Source organism: Ostrinia nubilalis, chromosome 5, assembly GCF_963855985.1.
Source record: "Ostrinia nubilalis chromosome 5, ilOstNubi1.1, whole genome shotgun sequence".
In the NCBI taxonomy this organism is placed as follows: Eukaryota; Metazoa; Arthropoda; class Insecta; order Lepidoptera; family Crambidae; genus Ostrinia; species Ostrinia nubilalis.
This window is the reverse complement of record NC_087092.1, coordinates 5,015,921-5,030,031: the sequence shown is the minus strand read 5'-3', so window position 1 is coordinate 5,030,031 and position 14,111 is coordinate 5,015,921. Positions and strand designations below refer to the sequence as shown.

General features: G+C 36.2%; 1 protein-coding gene across 2 annotated transcripts in view; it reads right to left on the bottom strand.

The window, feature by feature from the left end:
* LOC135071706 (cerebellar degeneration-related protein 2-like) overlaps positions 1-14,111 on the bottom strand; it is a 105,398-nt gene that overhangs the window by 26,986 nt on the left and 64,301 nt on the right. The window contains exon 1 of one of the 2 annotated variants that reach the window (XM_063965486.1): positions 2,754-3,101. The exons of the other annotated variant lie outside the window; for it this stretch is intronic. Coding sequence (XP_063821556.1) covers positions 2,754-2,835 — 82 coding nt within the window. The 5' untranslated portion in view covers positions 2,836-3,101. Of the gene's footprint in view, positions 1-2,753; positions 3,102-14,111 lie in introns of those variants that run through there. 2 annotated transcript variants of the gene reach the window in all.

The following is a 14,111-nucleotide window of genomic DNA, read 5'->3' as shown; positions in this document are numbered from 1 at the left end:
TTTAACTTCCGAAACTTCGAACGAACTCGTTCTTTTGATCCTTTCAATATTACCCTTTTCATTCTGGCATTACTCAGTCCTTTACTAAGCTTTGGAAATGTAAGTGAAACGTTTATTAGAACTACATTATGTCAGATGTTATTTCTACAGATATTGGAAGGGGACTATCACTAGTTAAGAATAAGTTAATTTTAGCATAATCTTGATGAAATGCAGAGATAGGTACCTACTTCTATTCATAGAGCCTTTTCTCTACAATAATTTACAGTAAGTACAATTCTTATAATTCCTAGACCACAAAAATTACATAGGTGCTTTTCTTATTTACTTATTTATAATACATAAGTAATACGATGCAGTTATTTCCAATGATATTATTGTGTCTTCTTTCGAATTTAATTGGTCAATAATTTATTCAAATCACGTTGTTGTGAGCCTTTGGTCGACTGATACTTTACATTTTATATTTACGAGCGTCATCGGGGATGACTCACTTGCTGATTCCAATACTTTGATTGCATGCTTTTAAATTATCTTCAATTGAAATAATCTAATTAACTATCGCATCTGTACCTTGACTGATTGAGAAAGATTTGAATTGATTTGAAAGATACACATAATGAAATCCGTACGAAAGTAGGAAACGCTTCACCCATGGAATAGATTTAGATGAAATTTGGTACCTATGGAGATAGTTTGAGACCCAGGGTAAAAAACATAGGATAGTGTTATTCCCGTTTTTAGAAAGTAGGGCATGATAAAGTTATTCTGTGACAGACCAAAATTCACGCAGGTAGAGTCACGGAAAATAGTGTTTCTATTTTTTTCTTGTAAATATGAAACTCACAGAATGATTATGAAAGAATGCCGCGAATCATACCGTGAAAATAGTAAGAACAACAAAGTACATCTGCATGCTGTACATAATGATACACACGTGATAATTACATAGTGTTATGCTATGCATCAGTTGTATTGTTAAACAATCGTTGTTGCGAAGACAAACTGACCGCACGAAACACCAAAACTATGAGAAAATTTGCTGCCGGTTCTACTAAGAAGTAGAGGGTGTAACCTAGTATCTACTCACTACATACTTTTACATTAAGTACATTGACGACATCATAAAGGTAGCAGGAAAGCGCTGGACGCAAGCTGCTACCAACCGGGTAACATGGAAAGCATTGGGGGAGGCCTATGTTCAGCAGTGGCTGAGATGATGATGATGATGACATTGAACAAATTAAGAACTGAAAGATTTTATGCAAACTTAGATAAAATTTAGTGTAGAGATTGAATCATGTAGAGCAAGAAAATTGTTTTATATATAATTTTCATAACGTTGCGTTGGTTTCTTGATGAAATTCCTAGAGAAGATTAAACGATTAATTACAGATAAGATTTGTTGACTTTATGCACAATATTAGCTAATGTACTTAGCTCTGATAATTAGCTGATATTTCAAGGATTAAACTGACGTAACTGACAACAAGATTGCATCCTGATTTATGCAAAAACAGACTGTTTGTGCACATCTTTGAGTGTGTTTTTTAAGAATTGATACATCCTTGAAAATATTCTTGAAAACTTTTCACACTTCGCAGTTTATCTTACGATATTGGTTAAAATTGATGAGATAAAAGGCAAAATATATTTTTGACTCATTTAAAAAATAAAATAAAAAACGTACGCTCAAAAATGACGGCTAAACAATAGGCAATCGCGGACTTTAATCGAAAGGGGTCTGTCTGTATCGATTTAAAAGCCGTACAAAAGTTCTGTGAGGGGAGGCAGGGGTGAACGCTCGCGTCGGCACGCCACGGGCACAATGTTGCCAAACCGGGACACCATGTGTCTGCCAAGTGCAACCCTGACTTGCTTCGAAAAGTAGAACTAGATCGGTTTTTGTTTTTTTAAGAACTTTCGAGCCGGATTTTGATGCAAGAGTGGCAATTTTATGACGATTTTGAATTTTTTGGCCCTTCGAAATGTTTTTTTAACAACTTTAAGCCGGATTATGATGCTAGAGCGGCAATTTTATGATGATTTTTTACTTTTTTGGTCCTTCGAAATGTTTTGTTATTTATTTATCACTTAAAAATTTTAGATAATTCATATTTTAGGTTAAAATAAAGTAAATTTGAATCTAAAAAAGCCATAGCTTGTATCTTTTAGATTATACGAAGTTAGCAGGTAGGTACCTAACTCAATATAGAATTAACAAAAACATCTAATTTCGTAAGCGGATTTTGAACCACGTCGTGCAAACAAAAACGCTATTGCTAATTAACTCTACTCAATATACCTACTTAGGTACCACTTACTGGCAGTTCGTAAGTTATTTTGTAAACAAATTAAGTATTGATACTGCTTATTTGACTTTGGTTGTTAATCACATGCTTCTATTAAGTTGATTGCTGCGCTTAGCGTTAAACGATCCCATTGTCATGCGAGACGCAAAAAATGGAAGAGTAATTTAGTCATTACACTCATTACCTGTAATTACTTTATGACTCATGACTTGATCTGATTTGATAATCATAACATTTCTCTAACAATAGTAGAGGCGCCTATTAATCTCGGTTTGTAAACAGCCCCGTCTCATCTGCGAAAATCAATACAGCTCTACACGTAGGTAAGTATAGCTACGTATTCGTCGCATAGCGTCAGTGTATGCGAAAACGATCTTTGAACCGTTTGATTTCCTAAGACATTCAAAATGCATTTTTGCGTGCATGAGTCATGTGACGTACCATCGAGCATACAGCGCCGCGACGTGATCTCCTCCTCCTCGAACTCCTCCCGGCCACTCAGTTTATCCTTCACCACATCCATGGCTTGCACTCAGATCACTGCTTCCACAATTTACATCACAAAATCGATCCACGATTCGCACACAACACGGCCATGTCGCGATGCAGGTAGACACTCGGACAGCTGATCGGGGCGTGTGTCGATTAGCGTCGGAAACGCGTTGCCCCGGTAGCCGTAAGCAAATAACTGGCTGTAATCGACCGGTCGGCCGTCGTGCACCGGCCGTTCAATGTCAGTATCGAATGGACAATCAATTATGCGACACCGCCACGTAAAGACGAGTCGTGTGTCGCAAGCCAGGCGCCTCGGTCTCGCGGGTTGCGCACATGCGTGGTGTCGATACTGCGCGCAGGACGCATGCGCGAAGGGTGCGCGGACACATGGCGATATCGACGCGACGCCCGTGACGCGACGGCGGGGCGCCGCGAGATTGCTCCCGTGAAATCCAGGCTGATGGATGATAATGAGGCTCTAAGACGAATAAATAAATAATTGAGCAGGAAAATCTGCCTGCTGAGATTAATGGAGTCGTGATTATTTAGCTCGCTATCTCTCTTCATAAGAATAATGTATTCTTATTTCCCCTAGATTTCCATTTTTAAGGTTCTTATTGTACCTACCAAAGTAGGTATTATTTTAGTTATTATGCCAGTTAGAGCAATGCAACCGGTGTGGATGCAGAAAATGCAGTGGTTGTAGTTTACTATTTTAAGTTTAATAATATTTGAATGAACAATTCTTAATTACTTTAATTCAGTCGTAACTTAACAACCATCCATTCTAGAAATCAACAGTAGTTTAAACAAACTGTGAAAGTGCCTGCTGTAAAGCCAATAACTGCATTCTACGTTAGCGTTTATTGCTCTGCTCGTAGCCACAGGCGTTTAGATTTAAGTTTCCACTTGGTTCGTAGACATTCCGTAGCATGTGATATTGTTAAAAGTTATTTGTCTAGATTACTCTAGATTTACTTACGCCATAATTTATTTCATTATTAGGTATTACCATGAACTTACCTGGTGCTTAATCCCTTAAAAGTGTGTAGAAGGTGTACGAGCCAATGTAGGATGTAATTTTAATTAATGTTATTACCTGGAACAAAACAAGATAAGATAAGTACACGTTAATTTATTTACGTACGTAGAGCGTTTTATTGAGTAATTACACACAATAATATATGAAATTAGTAAATCTAGCAGTTAAGTATTTGTCTGTAATAACAGCAAATGCAGTTGGAAAATTTACAACAAGTTTGTTTTTAACATAACATATTTGAATTATCGATCAAGATTTTTGTAATTTTCCACGACAAGACAAACACGACTCTAAAATTGAAATATCACCTTATATGACATCATTTTGGTTACACTTTGCTTAGATGATGTCAGACACACATATTACCATTACTTACTTAGGTCATCTTTATATTAAGTTACTAAAATAACAATGAAACAAGTTATTAGTTGACATGTCGACTTCTTTTTTAACCGACTTTGAAAAAGGAGGAGGTTCTTTATTCGATGCAAAATTAGTTTAATATTTTGGGCGTTATTGCGATTGCTAAAAAACGTGGCTCCTACATTATTTCACCTAAAAACATTCTACCACGTAAATACATATATTTTTCCAATACATTAGGTATGTGCTAAGCGCATCAATGGGCATGTTGACAAATGAGATAGTAGAGATGAGACGTATTTACTAGAACAGATCCACACACTAGGTATTTTACAGTACTAGGCGGCACCTATTCCAATTTCTTAAATACTTGATCCACCTAGTATTTTATAAATTACACGATTTCCGACCCTACCGTCAAAGTAATAGAGGTTATTATTGCGTAATCCGTAGACGTGTATTACGCGCACCTAGTATTTCTCGCTAAGCTTATGTGCGAACGTAGAAATTTAAGCGCGACGAAGCAAACGCACACAAACGTAGTCAAACCATATTCATGTAAATAAGAAAAAATATGTAAATATTTTTATGAAATTGATATCTTTTAAATACCCCAACTTTTAAGTTGACAGTCCTAAGCCTGTTGAAGTATGAAGGGAGCAATTATTATTCAATTTCAAATTGCATTATTCATACTACGGTTGTATCTTTTCAAAGAAAATTGTATTTTAAAGTCATATTACGTGGATTAGTCCGCACTAGTCGCGTCAAGTATGCTAAATTACTACGTACTAGGTGGAATAGGTATTTGGATCGAGTATTAATAAATACTAGGAATAGGTGCACCTAGTATCAAATTTACCTAGTATAACCCATCTCTATGAGATAGGATATCGTGTAGATCAGTGGTTCTTAACCTTTAAGTCACGAGGGACCATTTTACCAAACTGTCTTCTCGGGGACCACTTATTTTTATTCAAAATCCAATGAAAGGAGAGGTCGATTTCTCGCCCACTGTGCGCCGTTTGCGTTGTGTTGACTCGACTCATCACGTCACGTCACTTGTTTATTACGATGTCTTCGTGGACCACTTGGAATGCCTCCAGGGACCACCAGTGGCCCGCGGACCACCGGTTAAGAATCACTGGTGTAGATGGTAGCCTACTTACATAAATCTCGAATAATACATAGTAATAGCTACGTACATAGGAAAGTAAAATCTTGAATAAATGCTACGGCTAGCTACGAGAGGAAATTTTGTTCTATACTACAAGTTTTCCCTCCCTAGAGTTCGTCGTAGAAGCTTTTATAAACTGTGTTTGGATTCTTAAATGGTTTTATCTAATCTTGTAATAAATTATTAGATCTATGTAGTTCATAAAAGGTAATAAAATGTCAGATGGAAAATAATAGATTAAGCATTGCGTAAGTAACCCGATATAGAATTAATGTACGAATGTTTTTAGAGTTCCTCAATTATGAGAGACGTACCTCCTACTATTGGAGGCTTTTCATTCAACGGATGCAACCATTGTATTCAAAAGATAAAAATGACATAAAGACCAAAACCACACGATACCACAGAATACATTTCCTTATAGCAATCGTCATCATCACATCAGCCACAGGACGTCGACTGCTGAACATAGGCCCCCAATGATTCCACATCACCCGATTGGTAGCGGCCGGCCTGCATCCAACGCATCTTATAGCAATAGTACCGTTTCTTATGGAAATCGATAAACTAAATATTTATCTGAGAAAAGCTGCCCAACAAAAACATTTGCTTGACCGATGTCCCTTGACTGCTATAGGTACCTACTTCTATGATACACAAACTTTCAAGCAAGAGTTGCATTTTTCACTTGACTCTACCGGGAAACATCGACATTATTTGTATGCAATGGCAATACCGCCAGCCATGTTGTGACTTTTAATACCAAACGACTGTTTGCCAAAACAAGATAAGATACTATGCGGAACCCTTTCTCATTTCACAGCTGAACTTCTTGACCGCCTTTTACTCGCCGAACTATTTGTTACATCCCACGATAAAGCTTCATTCAGAGCTCAGAATGTAACAATGGTTACATTATTTTATTGCCAGCGAAAGCATTACAGCACGCGCATGTAAACGACGATTAAAATAATTAATGGGTACACCTAATGACTTATAACAGGGTTGCCAATTAGGTAATCGCTGACCGGTGGTATATAATTGTTGTCAACTATTAGGTATTAATTATACGTGTAGTTATTAACAGACAGTTCCGGTGCTTGTACTTTTTAACACGTAGGGGAGTCCGAGAAGAGTTGTAGCAGAGGGGAGTTGTTACAAAGCCCTATGACAATAAATTAGCGAGCAGAAAATTACACGCAAAACTGTGGAGTGTCAAAAGAGCAACGAATTCGCGACGTTGCTATCTCGATAAACAGTCTTAGGTTCAAAGAAATTGACTTTGTTCCAACGTTCCAACCCACCTCTGTTATAATGAACTATGGGCACCAAAACAGGATTAAAGTGGACGCGGTCGTAATTACCGGATGCATCCCGAATTCCTGACAAATGGGTCCAAATTTGTTACCAATAACCCGTAAATTGCCGGAGACGCGTAATAAAATAACTTACAAGTTACAACAGATTTTTACTCAAGCCCAATTCAGTTTCAGGCATGGTTGAATTATTTAAATTAATTACAGCTTAGAATCTAAGACTGAGATTGGCTTGAGTTTTAAGTGTCGTTTTTTAATACGTGCTAAGATTATCCAAACAGAAAGCTAGTGTCAAGATTAAAGGCAGTTTATTTATCCTTCAATAGCGTGCACAAAAAGTCCAAATTACAGTTATAAATGTATTTTAGTCTAACTAAAGTCCTTTACTTCAAAAATTGGCAGCCCTAGATTACGTCACATAATTGAAGCAGGCCAGTACTAACAATGCCCCGTTTGTTAAAATCGTCACGTTAATAAGAGATTAAACGACTGATGTTACGGATATCTTATTCTCAAGCCGACTATTTTGTGTGTGCAGTTCATGCGGTAAGAAGAACTACGAGTAACTAAGCCACAAAAAAGGTTTTTGTTGAAGAAATTGCTCCCTTTTTTACCAGAATTAGGCAGAGCACATATAGGTATATGCTGTAAGCTGGGTAGCTTAAGTTATGGCTGTTGGGATAGAAAAGCTCTTCAGTGGCGACCACGGACCGGAAGTCGGAGTATAGGTAGGCCTCCCACTAGGTGAACCTGGCACCTGGATGCGAGAAACGCAGGACTGTTTTTGTGGTGGGAATCTTTGGGATAGGACTTAGTCCAGCTGTGGACGTCTTTTGGTTTGTAACTAATCTATATATATGGAGCCCCTACTAAGTGTAGGTGTACTACACTTAGTAGGGGCTCCACTATAGATTTCATGGAAATGGGAAAGTTGTTAGGTACACGTACTTAGTAAGTCCACTCTCTCTTTATAATATTCCTAGGTTTATTTTAAATACACTTTTATATAAATTGCCTATTTCCTCTTATTAGTGCTGTCACACGCTTGTTAGCTACTTTGCAGGGACCCTCGATATCTTAACTAGTTATAAAGTATTTCTACAAGATTACTTTAACAACTATCCATTAGCATTCAAATGCTACCTCTAGTTGCAAGCACTCAAAGTATTTCTAGGTCTTTCCTAAGGGGGAATACTAATTTGCAGCCGCACCGGTTTTAATTTTGCAAGTTGGAACATGACTATTTGACTTTAGTTAACGTAGGTACAGTCGACAGTACACCAGACTATATATTTTTTTACAAAATACACTCATCATCATCATCATCAACAGCCCTTTACAGTCCACTGCTGGACTATGAGCCTCCTCCACTATAGTGGAGGGTTTTGCCATAATCCCCACGGTTGGCAGGCGGGTTGGAGATCGCAGTTTAAAAGTTTGATGTTTTTCAGAGAGCGCTGCTGTCCGTTCTCTGTTTGATGTGTAGTCCCTGAGTCGCCTCTTACGACACCCGTGGGAAGAATAGGGGTTGGTGACAAATGTATTCTACTCTGCCGTCACCACATGGCAAAATAATACACTCTATTACAACGAAATAAGACGCCACTGTGTTCAGCTTGATGTGCTGTCGTTCGTACCTAGTTGACTCTACAATACAAATTGACATCGTAATTAACATAGTTGTTGCAATTCACGAAGGCGAGTGAGCTTTACATGTTTGGAGGCTTGCTACTGTTCGTTTTTCAAAAGTTTTGATAGAAATCACTCTATCGTTATATGCATGTACACGTACTTACAAACACAAGTAAAGTTCACTTGCCTTCGTGAGTTTTCAGGTTTTCAGGATTCAATTCAAATTAAGTGTTTAGTTAGAGAAGTTCTGTCTTGATCATTAGTAGTGCATGTTTTGAACAACTTATTTATGTAAATTACATAAGTACATACCTTATGTCTTTAGTTAGGCTTAAGACCTAGTTTTAATCTCATCTCCTCACGAATTGGACAGTCACGTCTGTGTTGCCATTTTGGATCATGCATTACATAGCTCATGGTTTTAAGTTACATATTTCAAACCTACCTAGATTTTTGCAACATGCAATGTTAAGATGAAATTCGTTATCTCACGCTAATTCCTTAAAAGGATAAAGCTTAATATAACATCGTTTGATATTATAGAAGTAGTAGGTACCTAGGTTTTGTAGAGGCTTTTGCAGTTGCAGTTAGACAGTACCTACCTACTTGGCAAATAAAGTTTTTTGATGAAAAAAAGTGGCTAGATTTTAGAATAGAGTTTTAATTTGTTTTGCACAAACTAGTCATATTCGATTTTAAAATAACCCTTCCAGCTAAGCTAAATTGTATTAGAAGTGGTGGCCACCAAGAATAGTTTAGCTGTCGAAACGAGAATCGAACTACCGGAGTCTAATAGATATTACGGACGATGGGCTATTATCGCCACTACGAATAATAAACACCTGCTCTAAATCAAACTAAAGTCCGCCGCAATGAAATCGCTTGCATGACCTCTAGCACAAAATCGAATGAAATGAATTAACAAATCGATAAACGAATAGGTCATCAGATGGTCGACTGCGGACTAGGTCAATAGGAAAAAACTGTTTTGAATTATGTAAATTGATTTCATTGCACTATTGATGATTTTGTTATGTGTTACTAATTTGTTGCGAGATGATCGTTTATCTAGACACGAGACGAGACTCGTTTGTAATCTTTAATACGATTTGCACTGAAGTGAAGTCGACATCTTTTAACACTTGGTTCTAATCCTAAAGAGGATTTAGGACGCTATTTGGATCAAATATGTAATTGCTCAATAATGAATAATAAATAAATAAATAAATAATGATAGTTAAATATTTACTGATGGAGTTTTATGTCCGGTAAAGCAAACTTTCAGGGGTTCGAATACTGTGTGGAAATGTAGAGTCTGAAAGATCAGTAAGTAATAAGTAGGTATGTATATTGACAATTTTCTGCGACTTTTCCTGATCATTAGAGCTTCATTCTTTCGTAAATTAGTAGATAAAAAACTAACAGACTGAAGCGTCGTTACACTAAAACAATATCTTTAGAAACATCCTTGCATTTGTGACATCGTCTTACCACTATGAGAATCATAATGGCTTTGATAACTGCCATAAAACCTCATAAAACACTCAGCTTGGGAATGGAGATACAAAATCTAGACTTTTTATCCCCGTCGCGTGCCGGTCTGTCTAGAAAACCCATTGTTCCACTTTTGAGGTCTTTCAGGCTCCTGGGAATTTCTTTGACATGTAAATTGCCTCTTAGAAGAAAAGCTAGTTTTTCAAATGGAAAGTTAATTATTAATCTTAAGACATGTTAAGCATTCAAGCATTGAGGAAGTAAGTCGTTTTGTAGCCGTTTAGTAATTGTGATTGTGAGATGATTTTTAATTAAATTACTTAATTGGTAGTTTGTTTGCTTTTTACAGTTATTTCGCATTAAAATTTACTACAATGAATCTATTTTGTTGCTGAAACTTGCATGCTTTCATAAATGGGTCTTATTTTTAGATTTACAACAAAATATTTAAAAACAATTGAACATCTTTCTTGAGCTGTAATCGACTCGCGCAAATGTCAATTATTTATTTATTAGACTGGTATTAACTTATTATTTGTTTCTAAGTTTGCTGTTATCATTAAAACTTACGAGTAAGTAGTTCCTTCAAAATGTTCAGTAGCAAATTCACACGCAAGTGTTGTATGATGAGTTAAAAGAATAAGAAAGTATTAATGCATTTACATTGCGTTTTCTTGAAAATAATCTATTTAATCTATTTTGTCACTATTTAATATGTATAATAATAAATAACACTAACCTCAACAGAAACATAATACTTATATCCAGAATAGGTATTGTAAATAACATTTATAGCTCAAGTATGTAGTAAGATTGTTGATGTTTAGTTAAAATGTTAAACAATAAAACGGTAAATAAAAAATATAAGAAATCTTATGTCGTACGTGATATAAGTTATCACGAATTTTAGTAAGTAGTTTCCTTATAACAGTCAAAAGTGTTTCTTTGAGAACAATAAAATTGTAGCTTTGCAAGGTTTCTAGGTAGACAGGTAACAGGTTGCTTTTAGGTACCTATGGCGGTAGAGTCACACATTTTTGTAGGAAAAAGTATGTAAGTTTACAAGTTTAAAGATTAACCACACTGCTTTACCATAATTGTCATTTATCACAAAAGTATTAGATGACGAGATTACTTATTGAAAAGAAAATTAAATTGCCCTTTTTATTCCGTAAAGGATCTTCCAATTTTCCGCTGGGAAAATTTTCAGCTGTGTCAAATTACCAAACTTTGGTCAACATTTTTGCATGTCTCTAATACTACTACCTACATTAAAGCTGTCAATATAACAAACAAATACATTCAATAATATTAATAGCTTTGTAATGGAACTAAATATAATTTGGCATTAGTCATGCATGGTTTAAATAAATAGCTGTTGGCTAACATTTAAACAATCAATAACCAAACCTAATCGACGTAAGTGAATGACACTGGGTGCATTGAATTTTGATGGACACAGCGTATTAATCATGAGGTTAGAAGGCCAGCAGGTACCTACTCTTTGGGTAGCAATAATAGTAAGTAAGTATTACAATAATCTATGATAACAACATAATGTCACAATAATCTTGTTTTGGTATGTCAATGTAGCTTATGACTCTACATAAGTACACACCTAAGTACGTTACTAATGCGTATTCACAAACATTACTATGAGGTCTCACAGTGCGCGTGGACGCACAGGGTGACACACAAACCAATTACAGAGCTCTATTCAACGTTGTGCGTTCGATTTGCTGCTTTACTTAAGCAAGTATCGTTTGTGAATACGGGCGTAAAAGTATTTAAGAGACGTTGATTGTTTAGAAGCGCTGGTAGCCCAATGATTATGAGACGTGACCTATGGTCGGTCTACATTTCATTAGTCTTTTTAACTTATAAAAGGCTTGTAACAGGCTACATATTTTGTGCTACAGTCGACGCATGTCAGATTATGTACTCGTAAGAATACATTTTTGGTGCACAATCAGACCTAAAACTGCTATTAAGCTGCCGCAGTGCGCATCTTATTGTGCTGCTGTCTATACATAATATTATAATAAAAATAGGGTAAGCAAATAATAAAGACTTTGCCTTGGGTTTTCTATAGTCGAGGCCGAGTCGCGTCGCATGTTCTTGTATGTGAATGAAATTGCTAACAGTGATTAAATATGCATGCAACGGATCGATGGGGCTTGGTTTAATACTTGTGTTTCTCACGCTATACTACTACACAATAAGGAATAGATACGTTTTTCTATAGTTAGAAGACCTTTCGTTCGTTTCGACAAAGCTCTCCCTCAAGGATTTCTGCAACCACCAGTCCTGCGCTGCCTGTATCCAGCAGGTACTTCCCGCGACCTTTATGAGATCGATCGTCGGTCCACCTAGTGTAAGGTCCGCTCACGCTACGTCTTCCGGCCCATGGTCGTGGATGGCCATCAGCTCTGCAAGCTATGTGTCCTGCCCAGTGCCACTTGAGTTTTGCAACTCTGCTCTTCTTCTGTTTAGAAAAGATTTAGGCCAAAGATGCTTTTGTGGCGAACCTGAGATTACGATTCAGCTGCTTATTTGAGTGAGTATGACTACAGTTTCTGATGTAATTCAATCATAATACCTGTCTATTCAGGTCTCGTGCTATTGACTGAATTATTTCTAACACTGAGCCGGAAGCTAAATGCTCAGTTTGTTCACTTTTGAAAATATCATGTCAATCAAACGCTACATTTCCTGAGGGATGTGTGACGTAATGCATCCACCGGATGTGATCAAATATTGTAACCGGATGATACGTCAGGTTTCATGAGAAGTCATTTTCATCACTGTCCAATCGGATAAGTATTACGATATACCGAGTTTATTAATTAATATAACTAATTGAATATTTCATTTATTATTGGGTAGTATAGACATAGTCATGCCTCTTTCTATTGCAAGGCAGCCTAAATATTTTTTTTGTAATTTCATCTACTAGTATCAATAGTGTTTCTTTACATTTTCTCAAATTTTGCATTTCAGTGTTGTTTGTGCCATAATAATTATTCCGAAGTTGAACTAACTGAACCATTATTAATTCAAAGAATTTAACAAGATGTAATTGAAAATTATTCCGTTTCAGTGGGTACTTTATGAACTTTGTCTCAAGTACCTACGCAAATACGAAAATTAGATTAATTGTTTCAAGAGTTCTCAATAAACTGGCCTTTAAAATTAGTCAGTAATATTTACTGAGCTGTCTTAATTAAACTTCAACAAGTTAACCGAGCTAAGTAGGTTACTGAAGTCATTGGTCATTTCGTTGTAATGATTGATGCTGGGGGTATGCAAGAATAATAACAAGTATGTAATCGTTCCTGTTAATAACTGTAAGAGAAAGCGCCTAATTACCGCAGTTATGTAATAGAACAATGTCCGTTTGACCTGTGGTTAATGGGTGCAGTGCATAAGCTACATTAGGAGCATAGAGAATAGAATAATCTAGTTCGCGCCGATGAATGAGCTACATTGAAGCATAAAAAATAGACTAATCTAGTCCAAGTAGTCGCGCCGATAAGCAATGAACCGGATTATTACCAAATAATAATGATAAAAATTTACTAAAATAGATTTATTCGAATACCGCGATGGAGAATGTTTCTATTTAGTCGCTCAGATCAGATATATTACGACATAATTTGAAGACCATGAAACTTTTATGAATTGACTCTTACCATTCACTTTGTTAACATCATCATCATCATCATCATCATCATCATCATCATATAGCCATATGACGTCCACTGCTGAACATAGGCCTCCCCCAAAAAAGATTAAATACTTTCCATGTTGCCCGGTTGGTAGCGGCCTGCGTCCAGCCCCTTCCTGATTCCTTTATGATGTCGTCGACTTTGTTAACCTACTTTTATTTTGTTTGGAATCAAAAATGAAACTAAATTTTTAAAAAGTACTTTTTATATGTCGAAAGTCGTTTGTTTTCATTTACTGGGTCTTAAAATTCAGTAGGTACCACTAGTTTAGAAGTCATATGGCTTCAACACAGTAGGTAATGTAACTTTCAAATGATTACTATCCCTTTCAATTTTTAAAATAATTATGGACAATACAATAATAACTTTGTTCTTCATCGAAAAAGAACAATTTCCTACTCGAGATTAAGGCGAACCTAACAATGACTCTTTGTGTGGTAACCATTACATCTTACAGTGAAGCTTACATTGGTAGCTTAATCAATATTTTGACAGAAATATCAGAGTAATTAATCTCGATTAAAATGTTAAGTAAACATAATGTATTAAGTC